Source organism: Dermochelys coriacea, chromosome 21 (assembly GCF_009764565.3).
Source record: "Dermochelys coriacea isolate rDerCor1 chromosome 21, rDerCor1.pri.v4, whole genome shotgun sequence".
Lineage (NCBI taxonomy): Eukaryota > Metazoa > Chordata > Testudines > Dermochelyidae > Dermochelys > Dermochelys coriacea.
This window is the reverse complement of record NC_050088.1, coordinates 18,528,658-18,542,362: the sequence shown is the minus strand read 5'-3', so window position 1 is coordinate 18,542,362 and position 13,705 is coordinate 18,528,658. Positions and strand designations below refer to the sequence as shown.

At 42.4% G+C, this 13,705-nt stretch overlaps 1 protein-coding gene across 13 annotated transcripts in view; it reads right to left on the bottom strand.

The window, feature by feature from the left end:
* LZTR1 (leucine zipper like transcription regulator 1) overlaps positions 1-13,705 on the bottom strand; it is a 310,867-nt gene that overhangs the window by 261,642 nt on the left and 35,520 nt on the right. For all 13 annotated transcript variants that reach the window (XM_043500716.1, XM_038379621.2, XM_043500715.1 and 10 more), the window contains exons 3-5: positions 8,736-8,792; positions 7,810-7,889; positions 3,619-3,727 (exon numbers count right to left, since the gene is read on the bottom strand). In XM_043500716.1, coding sequence (XP_043356651.1) covers positions 3,619-3,727; positions 7,810-7,889; positions 8,736-8,792 — 246 coding nt within the window. The remainder of the gene's footprint in view (positions 1-3,618; positions 3,728-7,809; positions 7,890-8,735; positions 8,793-13,705) is intronic.

Genomic DNA, 13,705 nt, shown 5'->3' with positions numbered 1-13,705 from the left:
TATCCCACAGTGCATGGAGCCAAGTGGAATGTTGGGTTAGGCTTGCAATGCCTCATGGGACCAAAACATTTGCATAGGTGATTATGGGAACATGGCATTAGCCTCCCATGATGCGCTTACTGTGATATTCTATACCTTGGGGGGGTGCCCTGTAACCCCCATATTCCTCACCTGTATATAACAACTGTGATATGGCATATAAAGCAGGCTGTGTCAGGTATCAGGGGAAAAGTTATGATCTGCTGAAAGTCATTTATCTATCCATATATGTATATCATTAATATATATGAAGTTATGAGAATTGTGTGGTATGGCTGTCACTAAAACATGCTGTAAATTGAGGGATCAACCAGGTATTAGATTTCCAGAGGCAACAGCAAGGAAAGTAACCAACACCCAGGCGGGATGTCAAACAACCCATCAACAGCCATTGTCCAGCAATGAAGCTACAATTCAATGATTCACCTGCAAGAGGCCATACTAGGGGAATTTCAAAACCTTTTCTGTAGACTCAGCAATGCCCCCCAGACATGCCTGGACTTGTGTTCTCCAAGCACATGGGACTGAGGGTACAAAATAGAGGTCCATGCCTCGCCTTTCTCCTGCCCCCACTTATGCAGCAGAAAGATCCAGAAGATCTCACTCACAGAAGATCCAACAGAGAAAGCTGGCCCAGGTTTCACGGGTGAAATCTGTATACTATGAACTGCAATATCCAGTGGGGTGAGAAAAACTTCTTAATCTAGATGTTGCCCAGTCCAATAGGGTTGAGACTTTAAACTGCATGCTTATAGTTTATTTTATTTTGGTAACTAACTGACTATAAGCCGATCACTTATAATCTATCTTTAAAAAAAAAAAAAAGGAGTACTTGTGGCACCTTAGAGATTAACAAATTTATTTGAGCATAAGCTTTCGTGAGCTACAGCTCACTTCATCGGTTGCATTCAGTGGAAAATACAGTGGGGAGATTTATACACACTTTCTACAAGCCATTACCCTCTGATCCCACTGAGGGTTACCAAAAGAAACTACACCATTTGCTCAAGAAACTCCCTGAAAAAGCACAAGAACAAATCTGCACAGACACACCCCTGGAACCCCGACCTGGGGTATTCTATCTGCTACCCAAGATCCATAAATCTGGAAATCCTGGACGCCCCATCATCTCAGGCATTGGCACCCTGACAGCAGGATTGTCTGGCTATATAGACTCCCTCCTCAGGCCCTATGCTACCAGCACTCCCAGCTATCTTCGAGACACCACTGACTTCCTGAGGATACTACAATGAAGTGAGCTGTAGCTCACGAAAGTTTATGCTCAAATAAATTTGTTAGTCTCTAAGGTGCCACAAGTACTCCTTTTCTTTTTACAATCCATCTGTGATCTTCCTAAAAACACCATCCTAGCCACTATGGATGTAGAAGTCCTCTACACCAACATTCCACAAAAAGATGGCCTACAAGCCGTCAGGAACAGTATCCCCGATAATGTCACAGCTAACCTGGTGGCTGAACTTTGTGACTTTGTCCTCACCAATAACTATTTCACATTTGGGGACAATGTATACCTTCAAATCAGTGGCACTGCGATGGGTACCCATATGGCCCCACAGTATGCCAACGTTTTTATGGCTGACTTAGAACAACGCTTCCTCAGCTCTCGTCCCCTAATGCCCCTACTCTATTTGCATTCCATTGATGACATCTTCATCATCTGGACCCATGGAAAAGAAACCCTTGAGGAATTCCACCATGATTTCAAAAATTTCCATCCCACCATCAACCTCAGCCTGGACCAGTCCACACAAGAGATCCACTTCCTGGACACTACGGTGCTAATAAGCGATGGTCACATAAACGCTACCCTATACTGGAAACCTTCTGACCGCTATTCCTACCTACATGCCTCCAGCTTTCACCCAGATCACACCACACGATCCATTGTCTACAGCCAAGCTCTACGATACAACCGCATTTGCTCCAACCGCTCAGACAGAGACAAACACCTACAAGATCTCTATCAAGCATTCTTACAACTACAATACCCACCTGCTGAAGTGAAGAAACAGATTGACAGAGCCAGAAGAGTACCCAGAAGTCACCTACTACAGGACAGGCCCAACAAAGAAAATAACAGAACGCCACTAGCTATCACCTTCAGCCCCCAACTAAAACCTCTCCAACGCATCATCAAGGATCTACAACCTATCCTGAAGGATGACCCATCACTCTCACAGATCTTGGGAGACAGGCCAGTCCTTGCTTACAGACAGCCCCCTATCCTGAAGCAAATACTCACCAGCAACCATACACCACACAACAGAACCACTAACCCAGGAACCTATCCTTGCAACAAAGCCCGTTGCCAACTCTGTCCACATATCTATTCAGGGGACATCATCATAGGGCCTAATCACATCAGCCACACTATCAGAGGCTCGTTCACCTGCGCATCTACCAATGTGATATATGCCATCATGTGCCAGCAATGCCCCTCTGCCATGTACATTGGTCAAACTGGACAGTCTCTACGTAAAAGAATAAATGGACACAAATCAGACGTCAGGAATTATAACATTCAAAAACCAGTCAGAGAACACTTCAATCTCTCTGGTCACTCGATTACAGACCTAAGAGTGGCTATCCTTCAACAAAAAAGCTTCAAAAACAGACTCCAACGAGAGACTGCTGAATTAGAATTAATTTGCAAACTGGATACAATTAACTTAGGCTTGAATGGAGACTGGGAGTGGATGGGTCATTACACAAAGTAAAGCTATTTCCCCATGTTATTCCCCCCCCCCCCCGCCCCATTCCTCAGACGTTCTTGTTAACTGCTGGAAATGGCCCACCTTGATTATCACCACAAAAGGTTTTCTTCCTTCCCCCTCCCCCGCTTCCTGCTGGTAATAGCTCATCTTAAGTGATCACTCTCCTTACAGTGTGTATGATAAAACCCATTGTTTCATGTTCTCCGTGTGTGCATATAAATCTCCCCACTGTATTTTCCACTGAATGCATCCGATGAAGTGAGCTGTAGCTCATGAAAGCTTATGCTCAAATAAATTTGTTAGTCTCTAAGGTGCCACAATTACTCCTTTTCTTTTTGCAAATACAGACTAACACGGCTGCTACTCTGAAATCTATCTTTTGTAGTCAATAAATCTGTTTGACTGTTTATCTTTACCAGTGAGTTTGTATGAAGTGTGTGGCAAAACTGCTCAGGGTACAAAGACTGGTGTATATCCATTTTCCATTGATGAAGTGGTGAACCAATTAATAAATTTGCACCGACTCCTGGAAAGAACACATCACACAACAATTTTTTTTAAAAAACAATGCAAAACAAAAAACAACCAAACAAACAAAAACGCATTTCTCCCACTGTCATATAGATTAATAGATTAAGGGATTTTTGGCGAAACTTTCCAAGAGCATTTACTTGGACAGTCCCTGCTTGAAAACTGCAGTCCAAAAGATGAAAGTTTTTGAGTCTATAATAACAAGAGGCTATAATAGAACCTGTTGTGCAAACTTAGCAACAACACTGCCTACTACTCCCACTACAACTATTTCCTAATTGATGCTCATGTTCCATGACACCCAGCCCCTTACCTTCCTTCAGTCTTCCACTCTGTCCACTGGCCAGTTGCAAACTTGTACTCAAAAAGATCATTTTTATTCTTCAAATTGGAATTGGAATATATATCTCCAGTGTAGCCACCTGGATAACAACAATTTCATTAGACAAAGTTTCACATTTGGCACAATGTATACTCAGTTATTATGAACATTAGCAAATAGCTGATTGAAAATGACATAACTCCACCCAACAGTTTATCATATAGAATAATAGAGCTATATTAAGGTTATCTCTTCTATCTTTACATTACAAAAAAAGTCTCAAGAATTTTTTTTAAAAGCTCTAGGGATGTTTGGATGTCAACTGCTGTATTTCCTAACAAGTCCTGTCTGACAGTGTCAAATTCCTAGACTGTGATCTCCAAGCCCCCAGGCAGCCAAGTGCATGTCATACATTATAAGTCCAGAAGGTGGTATTGTGATCATCTACTTTGACCTCCTGTATAGCACAGACGACAGACCATTCTGTCTATCCTCTTCATCTTGGAGACTCTCTCCAGAAGAGTTAGCATTGTCAGTCACTATATCATGATGAATGGCAGGCTCTCTGGAGGTGATGTTGCCCAATCCTTCAAGAACAGATAGGGTCTTTTGATAATTCAAGGAATTTTATTATGGTCCTTAATTTCTAGACACCGCTTCAGGTCTTTTGCCTTCTGCCAGCACAGGTTCTTGTGTTTGATACCCAGTGTGGAGAGCTGCTGACACAGCCACTAGTATACTATTTCTGATGACGTTCCTAGCTAGCTCTGCACATACTGCTCACCCCACAAAAATACGAAGGTACGGATGGTAGCACACTGGTATCACTTAACAAAAAAGTGTGTCTCTGAAAATGGCTTGCAAGTGAGCTCCACAGGGCTAGGAGGCTCCTGGACAACTTGACCCATGAACAGTCGAATGCAGAAAGGAGATCACACAGGCCACATCTGCAGTGTCTGGTACTCTGCAAGACAGTGATGGGAGGACTATTTGTACCAACTGCATTACCACGGTGGTCAAGCATGTCCACACTGGCAATCTACTAGCTGAACTAACACTGATTAGCACTTATCCCCCATGGGGAATCAGGATAACTTAAGACAATGGATAGCAGAAAAATAGTTGCCTTTAGCAAGTTTGTATGTGGCCAAAAGAGCACTTTCCAATAATGGAAGGACACAGCCACAAGTTTCTCTACTGTAGAAAAGTCCTGTACCTCCAACACTACAGTCCCCTGGGCACAACACTAATGGCACAGGTTCAGTGGGAAAAACCTCACCTATTGAATCATCAGCAATACTACAAACCCTTTAATCCATGCGAATCAACAGTTTTCTGAGGTAAGGTAAGGTTACAATACTTTGATCATTTATCAATCAAAAGAACTGGTGTTTCCTCTCATATTAGAAAAGTGAATTAGCATTGGAAGGAGCCCAAGCAGAGCCCTGCTAAGTGCAACTAAAATCATTCTGAAAATGAAGCTCATGATGTTAGGTGGATAGTTAGGGCAATAGGATCTTCATAGTCAATTTTGAGAGGGGCTCATTTTCACAGCTTTACCTGTTCTAAAGGATCATTTTTAAGCCCTGGTTTAAACACTATTTCTGCAAACACAAGTTAAACACTGTTTGCCTGCTCAGTGTGGATCAGGCCCAACTATTCTAAGGTATCATTAACAATTAGGCATAAGAGATTACTGATTAGGCACAACACATTTAAATCGGTGTTAGCACAAACCATCTTTAAGAACAGGTTTAAAAACTATTCCCTACCCTGGGTAAAACCTTAAACTAGATAAAGCAGGGTAAAGAAAAAGGACAACCTGAAGTCTCTGACAAGTAGGTGATTTCATTATTCAGCTGTCCAGCCTTCTCTTTAATGCATTGGAAGGAAGTCACTTGACCACTGGGCTATGAATGAGGAGCTCCTATTTGTTTAAAGGCTACCAATTTAAGTAGGTTTCAGAGTAGCAGCCGTGTTAGTCTGTATTCGCAAAAAAGAAAAGGAGTACTTGTGGCACCTTAGAGGCTAACAAATTTATTTGAGCATAAGCTTTCGTGAGCTACATGCATCCGATGAAGTGAGCTGTAGCTCACAAAAGCTTATGCTCAAATAAATTTGTTAGCCTCTAAGGTGCCACAAGTACTCCTTTTCTTTTTTTCAATTTAAGTAGTGGGCTTGAGTAGTTGTTTGTTATTTTACACAAGTAGTAGGCATTCTTCAGTCTCGAGAGACCATGGATATGTACTTGAGAGGTAAAGAATTTACTCAATTGATTTTATGGCAGCTGTGACTGAAGAGACTGACTTCAGAGAGTGAATCTCTGCTGCATCTGACACATTTAAAGCTGGTGTTTTAACCCTTTGGGCTCTGTCCTGTGCAAGCTCTTTTCTTCTCTTCCAAGCTGAACTGCTTTCTCTCATAACTCTGGAGACCTTTGTTAAGCTCTTCTTTCCGAAGGCTGCAGTCCTGAGTGTGATCTTCCCAGTTATACACATCCATTTCTTTTGAGGTCTTGCTTGCACACATCCTTGAAATGCAATTTTGGGCACCCTTTGGGTCTTTTTCCAGATGCCAAGTCACCATACAGAATATCCTTTGGGATGCGCCTATCATTCATTCTGCACACATGCCCAAGCCAGTGGAGGCATCTCTGTTTGAGGAGTGTTTGGCCCTGGGTATACTGGCCCTCTTGAGCACCTCAGCTCAGCTCAGCAACAGCTCCAGGAGATTCCAAAAATCCGACAAAGGCAACTCATAGGTAAGCTATTGAGTCTCTTTTCCTGATGACAGTGTAAGGTCCATGTCTCGCTCCAGTACAAAAGTGTGCTGATAACACATGCACAATACACACAGATCTTTGTGTTTTCTGTCAGTTTGTTGTTTTGCCATACCCTCTTGCTCAGCCATAGACATTGTTGTGGCAGCTTTTCCAATACGGATGTTGAGTTCTGTTTTAAGTGAAAGGTTGACTGCGACAGTGGACCCCAGATATGTGAATTAATTCACCACTTCAAGCTCATAGTTGTTAATCTTGATGGAGGGTGCTTCTTCAGCTCCTTGGCAGGCACTGGAAAAAACTGTCCATAAGGTTTTGGAGATGGACTTCTGTGTGGATTGTCACAGCTGCACCATCAATGAAGAGGAGGTGCTAGATGATGTCCTTTCGAGTCTTGGTTTTAGATCCGAGTCTTGCAAGATTGAACAAGTTTCACTCCATGCATCTGAAGAAGTGGGGTTTTTTTTACCCACAAAAGCTTATGCCCAAATAAAGCTGTTAGCCTTTAAGGTGCCATCGGACTCCTAGTTGTTTTTGTGGATACAGATTAACATGGCTACCCCTGTGAAGATTGAACAGCTTTCCATCAGATCTTGTGTGCAAGTAGATTCCTTCAGTTGAGGAATCAAAAGCTTGTTTCAGTAGTAAGGAAAGATCCAAAACAGAATTGAGGCAAGTACACAGTCTTGCTTGACCCCACTACAAATCTGGAAAGCCTCTGAGACTGAGCAGTCATATTGGACTGTACCATACATGTTTTCATGGAAGGACCAAATCATGCTCAAGAGCTTGGGGGGACATCCAATCTTTTCTAGAAGCAAAAATAGTCTGCTTCTAAAGTCTATGTAAAGGGGCACTGTTTTCTGCATTTCTCTTGTAGTTGTCTCAGTGAGAAGATTATGTCAAAAGTAGACCTTTTGGCTCTGAAGCCACACTGCGATTCAGGATAGATTCTGTATGCAAGGGTCTGAAGTCTGTTCAGGACAACTCATGCAAAGGGTTTTCCCATGATGCTAAGAAAGTAAATGCCATGATAGTTGTTACAGTAGCTCCTGTCACCCTTGTTTTTATAGAGAGTGATGATGTTGGCGTCTCTCATTTCTTGTGGTACTTCCTCTTCTTTCCAGCACAGGCAGAGCAACTCGTGAAGGTGTTGCAGTAGAATATGTTTTGTGCATTTTATCACCTCTGATGGTATGCGGTCTTTTCTGGGGCAAAAGAAAGGAAACTCAAACCTGAAGTGCTGGCCATAAATCAGCCACAGGGAGGGACTGAACTGGAGATCTTCGACTCATGCCTACACACCTCCTAAAGTTAACACTCCCTTTTAAAAAATAGCCCAACAAATTATCAAAACATTCATTATTCATAGTACGCAAAGCCTGAGTTTGTCACTGGCTTACCAAACACAAACATGCTGCTCCCATAGACTACCGCTGAATGGTGATACCGGGGTGCTGGAGGGGTCCCTGTGGTAAAAGCCCTGGGGGATAACACAAAGATAGGGTTGACTGCTGCTTCCTTTGTGTGTTTCAAGTACACAAAGAAATTATTTAAGTTGGGTATGAAGATATTTGTTTTGGAAAGGCAATTAACTGAAGTAGTTATTTCAGTGTTAATAAATGAGCATTTTAATTTATTCTATATTTTCTAATCATGCTGACCATGATTTTATGGTAGATTAAGTGTTTTATTAAGTTTAATTCTTTTTTAAATATATCATGCAAAGTTTAAATATGAATGTTGAAATAAATTCTGCAACACTATTATATAGCTACGTAGTAAGATAACACACCGCTCACAGCCCAGGCTGGAGTGGAGCGAAGTTGGCTTTGACCCTTCCCAATCCTGGGCTGCTCTGGGAGCTGGATGAGTTCTCTCTATAATGAAGACAGCCTTCAGAGGTTGTCTAAACTACAGCAGCCTCCCTTGGCTGCTCTATAGGCAGCAGTGCTGCCCCAAATCTCAGCAGCACCACTGACATAGCCCCTGGCACGCCCCCTACACCAGGAATTGCGAGGGGATTCTCAGAAGTCAGCTCTACAACTGTCTTCCACAGTGCTTGCTGAACTGGGGATCTTTACACAACTCCCACCTATTTACCTGGTGTAAAGGGGCTGAAACAGGAGTGAGGATCTCACCGACCATCAACAAATACATGAATGAGGTGGAAATTAAAATAACCTTGACTCCAGGAAAAAAAGTCAAATAATCTCCTGCTCTCAAAGAAGTTTTTACTTAAGTTAACCCATTTTGGACAGCTGTCAAGTCCAGTAGACTTCTATGGCAGAAATTAAATCAGTAATAAAAATGAGAAATATTCTCATACCTGCACCAAGAGCAATCCTTTACGTCAAATCTCAATAGGTCATTCAACATTGTTTTTCTGCAACGGAAAGAGATGGAAAAGATGTAAAGAATGTTTAGCTACATATGTAGAACAAAGAAACTACAACAGCACTAAAACTTTGTAGGAATAGGAATTGCCAGAGCAGATCACAGCAAGGATCCAGCTAGTTCAGTATGCTGTCTCTCACATAGCCAGTACCAGATGATTTAAAAAAAAAAAAAAAAACCCATTGTTGGCACTTACAGAATACCCTGACCATAAGAAAGTTCTCTTGTCCCTGTCAGCTAACTTGTGGTATTATGCAGAAGTGTTTATAGTCCGTGGAAAAAAATATTTTTCTTCTGTCCAGTACAGCTGTGAATATTCTTAATATCCATATAAATAGATCATTTTACAATCCCACTAAGTGTTTGTCATCTGGGATGTATTGTGGCAGGAATTTCCACAGCCAAAAGAAAAAGTGTGCCTTTTTATCAGTTGTAGTATCCTGTCTGTGTTATATGATGTCCCCTCTTGCTTTGTATTTTGAGAAAGGGTTAACAGAAGTGCCTAATTTGTCTTCTCTATGTCACTTATTTTATACCTCAGTCGCGTCCTTTCTTATTCATCTCCTTAAAGTCCCAGTCCTTTCAACTTCTCCTGATGCAGTAGTCTCTCCTCTTACCTCTATTCATTGTTGACACCCAATATCCACCTCTCCGTCCCTCCTATTTCTGCTCTCTTATTTTTGAGATTAGCCTTCTAGAGCATGAGCTCATAGTGGCTGACTCTCTCATACAGAGCTACCAAGGCAAAGAGCCATGGCTCCAGTATAAGTCACCTATCTGAAGAGAAGAATATTGGGAAAGTAAAATTTCTAAGGTCTGGCCCAACATAAATTCTCAAGACTTTCATCATCTGGCCCTGGGGAGCTCTCATTCCTGCAGCAAATACCCATAAAAGATAGAAAAACTAAGGACCCTGCTCATCATTCTTACACTGAAAGAAATGAATCATGTGCATGTGACAGTCTGTATCCTTATGTTCATTCACCCTTTTTACAAAACTATAATGGATCGTGTACAAAGCTATCATTTGAAAATTCACAATGTATTGATCTTTAATGTTCTGGTAAAATATGCATGGCAACACTGTATGTAAAGATTCTATTGTATAACATTGCTCTAACATGCTCCAAATTCAGAAAAGCAGGCACAAACTAATTCCTCAGAGACCAAAGGCAAACTGATGCCTCAGCCAGGTGTCTACAAAATCCGATGGACTATCACCTGGGTAAGCAGCCATTCTTTGGCAAGAAAAAGGGTGTGAGCGAGAAAAGTATATGTTGGCAAAGAAACAGCTGGAAATTCCTATCTCACAGACTGTTGCCTGAACCCCAGCTGGAGATGATTCTCAAAGTAGAGAGTTGCTATAAGAAAGGGTTACAAACTCCCCAGATTATCTCTCCCTTCATCTCTACTCACAGCATCAACAATACATGAAGGAAAAAGGAAGCGTCATTGGACTGGGGAGGGATCCTGGCTGAAAGATTCTATTCGTCTTCTACTAGAACATATGGTGAGAGACCCTTTTGCTTTAAGTTCACTTAGCTTGTTAAGTTAGGTATCAGTTTGCATTTTACCTTTTATTTCTCTGTAACCAATTCTGACTTTTATGTCTCACTACTTGCAATCACTTAAAAATCTAATCTTTCTGTAGTTAATAAACTTGTTTTATACTGTTATCTAAATCATCAGGTGTTTGGATTGAAATGTCTGGGAAACTCCATTTGAGATAAGATTTGTGCACATCATTTTCTATTAATGGAATGACAGACTTACTATGAGTTTGTATTGTCCAGAAGAGACTGGGCAGTACAAGATGCACATTACTGGGGGAAAGTCTGGCACTGGGAGCTTGCTGTTGTTGCCCTGCTGGTGTAATTCATGGGTGGCTGGCTACAGCACTCATTCAGTATATCTGGGAGCGCTTTATATGCTGGAGGCTGGGTGAGAGCAGACCAGAGCTGGTTTTTCTCACAGCAAAGCAGTGTAAAAAGTACCGTAAATTAGAGAGTTGAGGACTCACAGCTGTCCATCAGTCCAGACTGTATCCTGGAGAATGCCACAGTATGTTACAAGTGAAACCCTACCTACAGTTAGATCATTCAGACCATTTACCTGCAGGAGCCTTCCTTACAGCTCCCATTCTAGAGTTCTGTTCAGTTCAAGAAATGGGGCTTGCATCATTTCTCTTCGCAGGAGATTATTTCACAGTCAAATAGATTTCAGTGTGAGGACATTTTTCCTGATATTCAGCATACGTGTTCTCTTTCTTTCTTTACTCTTCACAGTTAAAGTTCCTCCTAGTTACACCTCCCTGTGCATCAAACTAAACATTCCTCACCCTTCTTGGTGTCAACGTCTTTTAAATATTTGTATTATTTTATCAGCCCCTGCATTAGTTGGCATTTACCCAAGCTAGACATATTTAGTTTTGTAAACCTTTCCTGATCAGCAAGGTCCTTCATTTTGGGGGTTTACTGATTTTTACCAAAAAACCCCACTGTGATGGGATCCTGTGACAAGGTCCTCCAGGCGCAACCTGGACTGTAGGAGAGCTGAGCCCTCCAAACCCACCAGCCTCGGCTGTCCCTCACACTGGGATGCTGATGTCAAGCTACAAACCTCTGACAGGCATTGCACTTATACAGCCATCCACAGGCAGGGACACACCCAATGAGTTACAAGAATGTTCTCCCAGACACACACGAATCATCAATAGAGAGGCTCCAGCCAACTTCCCCCAGCTCCCCAGCCTTGCACCCCAGGAATATACCACCTTGCATTGTTCAAGGTTCCCTTGGACAGTGCACACATTAATAAGTTTGTCACTTCTTCATAGGAAAGTGGAAATGCACCAGCCTTTGTAATATGAGCTGAAAAGCACTTCAACCAAAAATACACTGTTTTAGGTAAAATGTAAAACACATTTATTTAATACAGCAAAACAGATTTTAAGTTAATTATAATTAACAGAGAGAGATCAAAGCTAGTCAATGTAGAAATAAATTTGCAGTCTAAATTACAACTTAACATAATAACCAAAATTTGAATCAAACAAACAGTCTCTTACCCTAACAGATTGTACAGATAGCTTACAGTTCCTCAATACACAGACTGGACCTCCTTCCAGCCTGGAAACAATCTCCCTAGTTCAAAGCCTGTCTTCCAGGTGTTGAGATGGGGGGGGGGGGGGGAAGAGAGGCCAAGTGATGATGTCACTGCCACTCTTTTATACTTTCTTCCAGCTGCTAAAAGGACCTTGCTGTGATCAGGAACAGTCAACATGGATTCACCAAGGGCAAGTCATGCCTGACCAACCTGATTACCTTCTGTGATGAGATAACTGGCTCTGTGGATATAGGGAAAGTGGTGGATGTGATATATCTTGACTTTAGCAAAGATTTTGATATGGTCTCCCACAGTATTCTTGCCAGCAAGTTAAAAAAGTATGGATTGGATGAATGGACTATAAGGTGGATAGAAAGCTAGCTAGATTGTCGGGCTCAACGGGTAGTGATCAACGGCTCGATATCTAGTTGGCAGCCAGTATCAAACGGAGTGCCCCAGGGGTTGGTCCGGGAACCGGTTTTGTTCAACGTCTTCACTGAACATTGATCTGGCTGATGGGATTAATTGAACCCTCAGCAAATTCACAGATTACACTAAACTGGGGGGAGAGGTAGATATGCTGGAAGGTAGGGATAGGGTCCAGAGTGACCTAGACAAATTGGAGGATTGGGCCAAAAGAAATCTGATGAGATTCAAGAAGGACAAGTGAGGAGTTAGGAAGGAAGAATCCCATGCACCAGTAAAGGCTGGGGACTGATTGACTAAGCAGAAGTTCTGAAGAAAAGGACCTGATGATTACAGTGGACGAGAAGCTGAATACGAGTCAGCAGTGTGCCCTCATTGCCAAGAAGGGCAATGGCGTATTGGGATGTATTAGTAGGAGCACTGCCAGCAGATGGAGGGAAGTGATTATTCCCCTCTATTCGGCACTGGTGAGGCCACACTTGGAGTATTGCGTCCAGTTTTGGTCCCCCCACTACAGAAGGGATTTGGACAAATTGGAGAGAGTCCAGGAGAGGACAATGAAAATGATTAGGGGCTGGGACACATGACTTATGAGTTTCAGAGTAGCAGCCGTGTTAGTCTGTATTTGCAAAAAGAAAAGGAGTACCGGTGGCACCTTAGAGACTAACAAATTTATTAGAGCATAAGCTTTCGTGAGCTACAGCGAAGTGAGCTGTAGCTCACGAAAGCTTATGCTCTAATAAATTTGTTAGTCTCTAAGGTGCCACCGGTACTCCTTTTCTTATGACTTATGAGGAGAGGCTGAGGGAACTAGACTTATTAAGTCTGCAGAAGAGAAGATTAGAGGGGGGATTAGACAGCAGCCTTCAACTCCCTGAAGGGGGGTTCCAAAGAGGATGGAACTAGGCTGTTCTCAGTGCTGGCAGATGACAGAACAAGAAGCAATGGTCTCAAGCTGCAGTGGGGGAGGTTTAGGTTGTATATTAGGAAACACTATTTCACTAGGAGGGTGGTGAAGCACTGGAATGGGTTACCTAGGGAGGTGGCAGAATCTCCATCCTTAGAGGTTTTTAAGGCCCGGCTTGACAAAGCCTTGGCTGGGATGATTTAGTTGGTGTTGGTCCTGCTTTGAGCAGGAGATTGGACTAGATGACCTTCTGAGGTCTCTTCCAACCCTAATATTCTATGATTCTATGATATGGGTTAGGACACCCCATTGTATACGTGCCTTCTCTGAGAAGCGTCCGGGATAGTGGATCTTGATGAGCCATTGACACCTATCTGGCCATCGATGGCTGCTCCTTTCTCCCTACTGAAAGGTTGGCTGTGGGCATTTCCAACCTCACAACATATTTCAGTAACATAACATGA